This window comes from Nuphar pumila, chromosome 2, assembly GCF_984573655.1.
Source record: "Nuphar pumila chromosome 2, dmNupPumi1.hap1.1, whole genome shotgun sequence".
NCBI classification, from domain to species: domain Eukaryota; kingdom Viridiplantae; phylum Streptophyta; class Magnoliopsida; order Nymphaeales; family Nymphaeaceae; genus Nuphar; species Nuphar pumila.
In genome coordinates this window covers 30496281-30506939 of record NC_143250.1, presented here as the reverse complement: position 1 = coordinate 30506939, position 10659 = coordinate 30496281, and the positions used below count along the sequence as shown (strand labels likewise).

Here is a 10659-nt window from a genome sequence, read left to right as displayed (position 1 = left end):
GAGATTTTCAAAGTTTTTTTGTAAATCTTACTCTGCGGATGCATTTGGCGTGGTCCATTTGCTTGGAATCGACTATTGGATCATCGTAATCAAATCAAGAAAAGTGATTTTTTATGCTTGCGTATTTTATAAAAATTCTGAACCATTGATTTTCAAGCCTTCAAAGATCTTTCTTATACATCAAAGTGCATACCAATTTACATATTTGACTGGTTAATATATATATATCATCGTAGCTTATGGTGGTATACACCTGATTTACATAGATGTTTCGCATACTCTATTTATGATTTTTATGTGTGAAAAGTTGAATAAAAATAATGTTTTATGTTATTTTTAAACAACCCTTATTTTTATGAATTGTGGCCCTTGGTTTTCACTTTCTCCAAAACCGAATCTTATAATGTATTAAACATGATAAAACCTTGTTTTATACTAAAAACATGCTAAATATTATGGTACCACCGTATAGGATCATGGTACAAAACCATATTATATACATATATATCATGCATCTTTCTCTTTATATTCATATTCTATGCACTCTTCTATTTATATATCACACCAAAAATATATGTTATACATAAAGTATATACACATTTTACCTATACGAGCTCACGCAAGCCGAACACCGTATGTTTGGGCTCGACTTGTTTAAGCTGAACGAGTTAATCATGGTTTGGCTTGCCAGTTATACAAACCAAAAACGAATGAGTTAGTGACGAGCTAAACCCAACCGAGTCATGAGCTGTTCAGTTTGTTTATAAGCCTTAGTCACAAGAGTTTGAGGCACGCCATTTTTATGTAATGTTTTTAGTGTGTCCCTGTGACAGTTTCTAGATCTGACAATTCTTCCCATAGTCTCCTACCTCTCACTACCACCCTTCATGAAAAAAATAAAAAATCTATCTACAGTCCGGTCACTAATGAAAAATGACGGTGGAAATTTACTTTCACAAGGACACGAAGCACATCGTTTTCTCTTAATGTTTGTTGAGTATCCCTGTGACACAGCTTCTAGTTCCACCATTCACTTGTATGAACAGTGGTATGCAAGTTAATGGAAACCGTAAAACAAAACAATAGCCGTGCCAATGACTCATTTATGTCATATGAACATAAACAGCGAAACACACTTACGTACAACTTGGCTGATTAAATTACTTGTAGCCAACAAATCCCCGAGAAGGAAGCCAACAGGTGGCGGTGAAGATCCATAGCAGCAGCAGTAGTACACTGACGGTCAATGTCGCAACAGAATTATCAACAATCCAAGAGGAAGAAGATCCCCCCCCCCCCCCCCATTTCACATCCATGATATCATCCCAAAAATACCAAGACTAAATGTTGCATCTCTGCGTTCAGCCAACCGCTTGACAACACTTGAGCTCGATCACCGACCAACCCCCAACGCCACCCAAGCGAAGCCCTCCCACCCTGACCTGGTCTCCTCTTCAAAGGGATTAAAAAAAAGAAAGACATTGACCAAGATCGAGTGTACCAACTAGTGCAACTAGGCGGAGACGGGGAGGTGGAGCTGGCCCTGCGGGTTGAGGCGCTGCAGCTGGATCATCTTGGCGTAGCATCCGTCCGGGTGGTGGTGCAGCAGGTGCGAGTGCGACCCCTGCTCCGTCACCTTCCCCTCCTCGATCACCGCAATTGCGTGCGCATTCCGCACCGTCGACAGCCGGTGCGCCACCACGATCGTCGTCCTGCTCGCCAACAACCGCTCCACCGCCTCCTGAACGCACCTCTCCGACTCCGCGTCCAGCGCGCTCGTCGCTTCGTCCAGAAGCAGCAGCGCCGGGTTCCTAACCAGCGCCCTCGCGATCGCGACCCGCTGCCTCTGCCCACCTGACAGCTGTACCCCTCGCTCCCCGACCTGCGTCCTGTACCCGTCCGGCAGTCCCGATATGAACTTGTCCGCGTTCGCTGCGGCAGCCGCGGCCACAACCTCTGCCTCGGTGGCGCCGTCGCGGCCGTAGGCGATGTTGTCGTAGATGGTGGTGGCGAAGAGGCTTGGCTCCTGTTGCACCACCGCGATGTGCTGCCGGAGGGCCTTCAGGTTGTACTTCCGGAGGTCCTTGCCGTCGACAAGCACCCGGCCGGAGCTCGGGTCATAGAACCGCTGCACGAGCGCGAGGACGGAGCTCTTGCCGCTACCGCTGGGGCCGACGAGGGCCAGGCATTTGCCCGCCCGGGCGCGGAGGGTGAGGTCGCGGAAGACGGGGACGTCCGGGCGGGTCGGGTAGGCGAAGTCGACGTGCTTGAGCTCGACCTCGCCGCGGAGACGATCAGGCTTGATGCCGTCGGCGTCGTCGGGCTCGATCTCGGTCTTGCGGTCGAGGAGGGAGAAGACGGAGCGCATGGCGCGGCCGCCCTTTATGAAGTCCGGGGCGAGGGTGAGCGTCTCGGCGGCGCCGTTGGCAGAGACCATGAGCACCATGAAGACGCGGATGGTCTTGGAGAAGTCGGAAATGTGGTGCTTGACGAGCCAGGAGGCGTACCAGAGGCCGACGGAGTAGGAGCCGTAGAGCAGGAACTGGGCGACGCCGAAACCGCTGCCCGCAATCTGGCCCTTCCAGAAGCACTTCCTCAGCGGCACGCTCAGCTTCGACTCGAACAGCCTCACGATCTTCGACTCCGAGTTGAAGGCCGCCACGGTCCTCACGTTCGCCACGGCCTCGCCTGCTATCTGAGTGGCCACGGCGTGCGCCCCTTCCAAATCCCCGGAGAATCCTTTCATGAACATTTTCTGTTTTTTTTTTTCAAGAAAAATAGAAACAAATCAAAAGACAGTATTATTATTATTATTATCTTTGCCATTAGACCAAATTTCAAAGTTGAAGGCTAAATTATAATTATGGGAAGCTTCTTGCTAGCAAGAGAAACCTGCTTGGGAAGCAGAAAACTCCTCGTTTCCTTAAGGGCTCGTTTGCATGTAACGGAAGAGGAAGGCAGCACCTCTTCCGCGGAAACAGAATCGGACCCACACGAAAAGGGGGGTCATGCCTGTATTTCTGCATGTCCGTCGAGGCAAATCCTCGTTTTCATGTTTGCTTGCACATTTTGGGTCCTGCAGAAACGCAAGGCCATCGATTTGTTTCCGCTGAAAGCACTCACTTTTCCTGACAAGCAAACGGGGCCTAAGGCCCTGTTTGGAAACTAGTAGCTGGGATGGAAAGTAGCATTTTGGATTTGGCAGATACCTACCACCTCCTCTGTCAGTTTCATGTTTTAGTTTAAATACAATGCCACTGTTCATCCCAAATGCATTAACACCCATCTCAGTTTGACCAGATTTTTGCCAAAGGAATTAACTCCTATCCCAGTTCCTAGATTCCAAACAGGAACTAAAACGAGGGACAGTTTTTAGAAACTTTTCTTTTTAGTAGAAAGCCTGCTTCCAAAATTTTTATCTTCTCTTGCTTCTTGTCACTTGGCAATCGCTTGCCCCTTACTTCCTAAAGTTTTCATATTAAAAAAAAAATGATAATTTTTTATAACAAGCTTGCATATAGCATATTGATTTTATATTGCTTTTTACTCATTTTTATGTCATCTTTTTATTTGCTTTCATTCCCACTTCATATTGCTTCTTATGCACTTCTTTTTCATTTCTTATTTACTTGCAATAATCGCATCTCTCCTCCTCGCATCATGCTACTTGGCACTTTTTCCTGCTTTAGCTTTCGTGTTCATTTTGTTTCCTGGTAACTATAGGTTAAAGCAGTACTCCACAAAGAACCATTCATTTCCTGCAAGTGTTACCTGAAGCACTGTGGCGGCCACGACCATCGGAAAGACGGCGACGAGGACGAGTGCCAGCCTCCACTGCAGCACAAACCCGGCCGTGCACGCAAAGATCATGAGCGCCGAGTTCTGCATGATCACCGATATCCGATCGCCGATGGCCGACCGCACGTTGTTCGCATCCAGGGCGAGCCTGGCCGCTATCCTGGCGCTGCCGTTCTCCTCCTGGTCGAACCACCCGACCTCGTTCTGGAGGACCGCCTCCAGCATCTTCTCCCGGACACGCTTGGTCAGGTTCTCCCCGACCACGTCCCAGAACATGTGCTGGATGGTGTTGAAGAGAAGCGCCGCGGAGGACACCCCGATCAGCAGGAAGCAGTACTTGCCGATCTCCCGCTTCATGTGGGCGGCGTCGCTGCTGTAGTAGACGCTGAGCACCGCGCTCAGCACGTAGGCGAAGAGGGCGCTAATGCAGCCGCAGACCACGGACCCGACCGAGCCCAGCAGCGCGAACCGCCACTCTGGCGCGTTCATCTTGACCAGCCTCCAGAAGGAGCTCGCCTGGTCCTTGAAGGCGATCTTCTCCCTGTAGTTGTAGCTCGAGTGTCCGTCGATCGTCAGGCTGAAGTCGGAGGTCGAAAAGTCGGACAGCCTCCTCGAGTACGGCGACCTCCCGTACGACGAATTCCGTCCGATGATCGGCGAGCTCACCGAGTTTCTTGCGCTGGATAGCCTGCTCATCTCACGGAAACAAGAAGAAGGCTTAGCAAAAAGTTCATTAAAACAAAAAAAAGATTTGTAGATTCAATCGACGGTGGGGATGTTAGATAGAACATTTCACCACCACCGTGATGGTCATTGGGCACATCACCTGATCTGATGGACAAAGGCAGCACTCGGTCAAGTCTGGCACAAATAGTACGCTTTACAGACTGTTTGGGTCAAACCTATGGTCCAGTCATAATATGGTCTGGTCTGGTCCCTCCCTGTCAACACTGTTCTGAGGCTCGTCCGTCATGGGGGCATATGAATCGGTGATCAACTTCGCACATTTTTTGTTGTAAGGACAACTTTAGTATCAGCTTTTAAAATATCACCAAAACTTTGATGAAACCACACACACGTGTCCATCCCAGTTGGTCCCCATCCAATGGATAGAAAACAGCAGACAAAACCGTCTCCTTCCGGTCAGGTGGGGCCGAGGGACCTAACAAAGGACACGTGTATGGTCACTGTTTACCCAATCCGACACCTGTGTGGGTCGGCTTAAGATGTTCAAATTGAAGGACGTCAAGAATTCGATACTCGGGGTGTGCGTTCCCTGCTTTGCTGCAGCAGGCTCCTTGGTGGGTGAGGGGGAGCAGACTAGGAGTAATATCAATATGCATTGATATACAAATAGAAAGGAGTAGCGAAAGGAGGAAGGCATGAGGTCTGGACGTGTACCTGGCGCTGCTCTTCCTGGCGTTCATGAGAGCCGTCTCGTGGGCGAGCTCCTGCATGCGGGCGAGCTTGGCGTACATGCCACTGTCTCCCTTGGAGATGAGCTCGTCGTGGGTGCCCATCTCCAGCACACTCCCCTGCTGCAGCACGGCCACCACGTCCGCCTTGCGGATGGTAGACATCCGGTGTGCGATCACCAGCGTCGTCCGCCCGATCATGAAGCGGTCCAGCGCTTCCTGCACCAGCTTCTCCGACTCCGAGTCGAGCGCGCTCGTCGCTTCATCCAGCAGCAGGATCGCTGGGTTCTTCAGCATCGCCCTTGCGATCGCTATCCTCTGTTTCTGCCCCCCGGAGAGCTGCAGCCCTCTCTCCCCCACCTGCATATAATTCCACACAAGGAAGTTTTTGGTGCTTCATAAAAGGGCTAGAGAATTTTATGCTCATTGACTGATTCAGACTCGGAGCAAAGCAATCGGTTCATTCTGGCACGGTATCATGCAGTGCTATCAAAATCTAATCTGGTCGGCCTGAATCGACCGATTCGAGACGAATCAGCCTTTTTTTAATTGGGTCTGAACCGACCGATACAAGCTGAATTGGGTCTGAACCCACCAGAGTCATGAAGTCCGGCCGGTGTCCACAACTGTTCATAGTTCCCGGTGATACATGTCAAGCTAAAACTACATGATGTGGTGAGTCCACTTTGTTAAATTTAAAAGCAGTTCAGCTTTCAACATGTCTTGGAACAGAACATAGATAGACAGAGTTCAAGAAAACAAAAGAGAAGATACCTTTAAGGGGTTGTTTGATCGGGCGGTGCATCTCGCATGACGCTTGGATCACATTTTTTAACAAACATTGGATGCGGCGGACGGGCGAAACACCATCCACCGCATCCAACTTTGGTGGTAAACAGCATTCCATCCCCTGTTATGAAATGAACAAGGACGGGAACACAGTTAAAAAAAAAAATATACACGCCTCGACGGGGGCGCCCTCCCCCTCTCTCTCCTGTGCAGCGCTCAGAAGGGCGAAGGGGCAGTTGGAGGAGAGTCTGAGAAGGGGCAAAATGGTGATGACAATGATGAGTTTTCGGAGTTCTGGTGATCGTCAGGATGCTGTTGGTTGTTGGGTGATGGTGGAGTCTGAGAATGGGCAAGTTTCTAGAGCGTTTCTAATGGCGTAGCCATGACGTGCGTGACTTTCCCTACTCTCATCGTTCTCTATGTGGCGGCTTCGTCTGTGTCTCCCTCCTCATCGTCATTCTCTCCCTTCTCTAGAGGGTGAGTCCTCCCTTCCCTGCTCTCTCTCTCTCTTTGCTATTCTCTTTTATATTCTCACCGTCTTTGGTTTTTTGCTTGTCTCTGTTGTTTTTCATCCTGAATCTGTTTTTACACGCTTTTTTCTTATTTTGATTGGATAATCATGATCGCTTATTGGAATTTAGGCGTTTGTTGTTTCTTTGTGTGATTCGAAATAGGGAAATTGGAATGAGTTGGTTCAGGTGTTTCCGTACATCTGACATTGGAATTTTCCCCTTTTGGTTTTCAAAGGGAGAAATTTTATATGAGGTTTGATTTAGGTTTGGTCTGAATTTGTTGGCGTTTTTTTTTCGGTGAACTGCTACAGTGAAAGATTGATCCTTGTATTACCATTATCTTTCTTTTTTTTTCCCCCTTTGAATGTACAGATTGTTTTCATGTTCGAGCCAAAAAATCATAATAAACTTGTTAAAACACCTAAAATGGTAGCCAAATCAAGTCATACGATTCAAAACAAAGTAATCTGACCCATTATCCATGTCTGGGCATGTTGTCTGCGCACAACGTAAAACAAACATTGGACTTTGGAATACAGCATCCGAGTACAGTCCAAACAACCATTGAACTTGGTATAGTTGTTACGGAACGAACAGAACCAGTGTTCTATTTGTTTTGTTCTTCTGTTCCGTAGTTTCCTGAAAAAACCATCAAACATACCCTAAAAGCCTTATTGACAACAAAGACTGTTCTTTAATTTATTGGGTTTTGCTCTTCTCCTCTCATTAAATTAAAGCAATCCCCAACTCTAAATAGAGAAAGCCTAGAAAACAATAAAGCAGAAAAACAGGGAGAAAGAGCAGACAATAGACAGAAAACGTATGGAAATGATTAGGCCACGATAAGCGGGTAACTGTTTTATTTTTACCTGTGTATCATATCCATCAGGAAGCTTGATGATGAAGGAATGGGCGTTTGCAACTCTTGCTGCCTCTTCCATTTCAACTTCTGTTGCATCAGCCCTTCCTAGTAGCATATTCTCCCTAATGGTTGTGGCAAATAGTGCCGGCTCTTGGCTCACTAAACCGATTTGTTGCCTCAACCATCTCAGTTTCAGGGACTTTATGTCATGCCCATCAAGCAGAACTTGTCCTATAACCATTCCATATTTGATTTAGCTCAAGGCATAAAAAAGAACAAGAAAGAAAAAAGAACAGGACTAGCAAGAGCTATATTCAGGTAATATTTGATTTGATTGAAACGATTACCTGAGGTAGGATCATAAAACCTTTCAATGAGGGCAACAACGGTGCTCTTCCCAGAGCCGCTGCTGCCCACTATGGCTAAGGTTTTTCCTGCAGGGATGCTCAGTGAGAAATTACAGAGGACCTGATTGTCCGTCCTTGATGGATACGCGAAATCAACGTTTCTAAGCTCAACATGGCCCGTCACGGTTGCCAACTCGACGCCGGACGCGCTATCCTTGTCTATAACAGGTCTGTGATCAATGGTTTCGAAAATTTTCGCAGCTGCAACCTTTGCCTTTGCAAATGAAGTCATGCTCGGAGCCGACTGCCCCAGTGCCCTGTTAATACACGGCAACAGAGTGTGAAGTGAAACTCCAATAAATATAAAAAGAACAATATACAGTAATACCAATTGCTCAAGAATTGCTTACAGTCCACCGATCATCACTGAAAACATGGTTGCTATTGCCAATCCCCCATTGGTGTAATGGTGCCGAACGAGCCACCCGCCGTACCAGAGAAGAAGTGCATAGCAGCAGAAAACAGTGAAATATGTGGCTCCTAATCCCAATCCTCTAGCACAGCCACTCTTATATCCAAGCCTTTGAACTACTTTCAATGCAGAAGAATAGGACTGTAACGTTTTCGATTCACCAACAAAAGATAGAACAGTGCGGATTTGCGACAATGCCTGAAATACAATGCACCCATAAAAAATCTGAATCAAAGAGCTAAACAGAAACAACAGTGACAAATAAACAACTCCATCTTATTGTTTGATTCCCAAGTATTCTATTCCTCTGCTGAGAAGAAAGGCTGCCTCTCTCTCTCTCTCTCTCTCTCTCTCTCTCTCTCTTATAGCCCCAATCTATGGGAGTCCTTGCGTCATTTCTGAACTATTTCTCCTTTTTTGTATTAATTTCTCCAGGCTTCTCAGATAGAGAATTTCATTCTCCAAAACAAAAAAAAAACAGAAAGGAATTTCTCTTTATTGTGTATTGATTTTGTGTGTACCTGCTCAGCAATGCTTCCTGCTTCAGACAGAGCATCTTGGCTCTTGGTGGAAAGCTTGGCGAGAGTAATTGTGTGAATAGCGCCGATGATGGCAATCAAAGGGACTACTGCAAGAGTCACGAACGCGAGCTGCCATACTGCCGTAAACCCGATAACGAACCCGGAGACGAAGGTCGCCATATAGTGGATGAAATTCCCCAACTGCAAAGCAAAAAACACAGAGCACCGTAGACTAACTTCAAGTTGCAATCTTCTTTTTTTCTCTTTCTTTTCTCATTGCACCATCAAAAAAGTGACAAAAGGGTACTCAAGACTAAACACTAAGAGCAATTTAGGCTCTTTACCTTCTCACTGATGGCATCCTGAACGGCCACCGTGTCGCAATTAATCGCGTAAACTATGTCAGACGTTCTTATATCGATATCGAAATACTGAATGTCTTGATTCAAAGCTGCCTCCAAGTACTTGATCCTCAGCTTGGTGGATTGTCTCTCTCCAGTCCACATCCAACAAGAGATTTCTGCACCACGAAGAAATTCAGAGGAAACCCACTTTGAGAAACCAACCGAATTCAAGTGAAACAAAACAGAACAAATCCTAGTGACTAAAGGGGTAATTTTGGGATTGAATGCAGTTCCCTCACCTGCCCAGGAAGAAGCCCAGATTGCAGCTCCAACAACGAGAAAGTAAAAGGCATACTGCAGCAAACAGAATGAAAAAAAACCAATAAAAGAACCAATATAAGAGAGAGAGAGAGAGAGAGAGAGAGAGAGAGAGAGAGAGAGAGAGAGAGAGAGTTAAGTCTTACTTTGATGACTTGCTGCATCATTCTGTCAGGATTGTTGGCGTTGGAGCCGAAGGAGTTGACGAGATCGGCGAAGAACCGAAGGAAGATTGGGAGGGAACAGCCGTGGACGACGGCCCCCGCCGTGCCGATGGCCATCAGAAGGTAGTCCAGCCCATCCGCGAACCTGAACAGCTTGATAAAGGCCAAGGACGGCGGCGTCGAAGCCTTCCTCGCGTTGGAAACGCCACCGGGCGTGGCCTCGGCCGCGGCCATTTCCCCTCCGGCGGCGACAGAGCCGCCTGACTTGGGCTCCACCATCTCTATCCCTTCAGCTTCCTTGCTCTGCTCTCCTTCGCCTTGCCCTTCTTGGTCCCTTTTAAAGCTGCTGCTCTGCTCCTGCTGCTGGTCGTTGTCCTCTCTCACCATCTCCACCCCTTGTATTTCGTACCATCTCCACTGTTCCACTCTCTTTATCTCGTTGGAGGAATCTTGGGACATCTCAAGTTGAACCTACACACTCTCTCTCTCTCTCTCTCAGCAATTTTATTTTTTACCGTATCCACCAACCAGTAGAAACTTCAGGTTTACCATTGGGAGCTCTGTTCTAAGCCTCCTCATGTGCGATGCCCCTCCAGTGTCAGAGAAAAGAATACAGAACAATCGACGCAAACGCGTGTGAAAACTAGAAGAAGGAAGATGTTGACCATTATCGAACGGACGGAACATTATTATTATTTTTTTCTAAGAGCATGATGACATCAGTAGTCATAGTCCCGTAAAAACTGTAAAAATAAATGAAAAAACACGAAGAGTTGCCTTCTCCAAGTCTAAACGACTCACCGATTTCTTTTATTTCTTACCATATGGTCAGATCTGTTGTATTGGGTTTTGTTTTTTTGGCCTTTTTGTTAGCCAAGAGGAGTATTTGTTCCTCTCTCTCTCTATTTGTTTTTAGCTTTTGCTCTTGTTCAGTTCATGGGTTCAACAGTTTGTTGATCTTCATGAGTGGTAATGTTGAATTATTTTCGGCTCTCTCTCTATGAGAGAGAGCAACTCAACTTCTACTTCCTTCCCTACAGTAAATAATCCTCTTCCTCGTCATCATCTATCGGAAATCTTTTCCTCAGACCTTTGTATTTGCAGTTAAAAGCATCGG

General features: G+C 46.9%; 1 protein-coding gene across 1 annotated transcript; it reads right to left on the bottom strand.

Annotated features, from left to right (window-relative positions):
* Positions 1 to 1083: 1083 nt before the first annotated feature.
* Positions 1084 to 10140, bottom strand: LOC149845148 (ABC transporter B family member 1-like). Its single transcript, XM_089995550.1, has 10 exons — positions 9525 to 10140; positions 9360 to 9414; positions 9061 to 9236; positions 8717 to 8917; positions 8134 to 8393; positions 7724 to 8040; positions 7384 to 7607; positions 5200 to 5573; positions 3772 to 4486; positions 1084 to 2755 (listed from the first exon to the last, which is right to left on the bottom strand). The coding sequence occupies exons 1-10, from the start codon at positions 9999 to 10001 to the stop codon at positions 1514 to 1516; spliced, it is 4041 nt and encodes a 1346-aa protein (XP_089851676.1). The 5' UTR covers positions 10002 to 10140; the 3' UTR covers positions 1084 to 1513.
* Between the last annotated feature and the right edge of the window lie 519 nt (positions 10141 to 10659).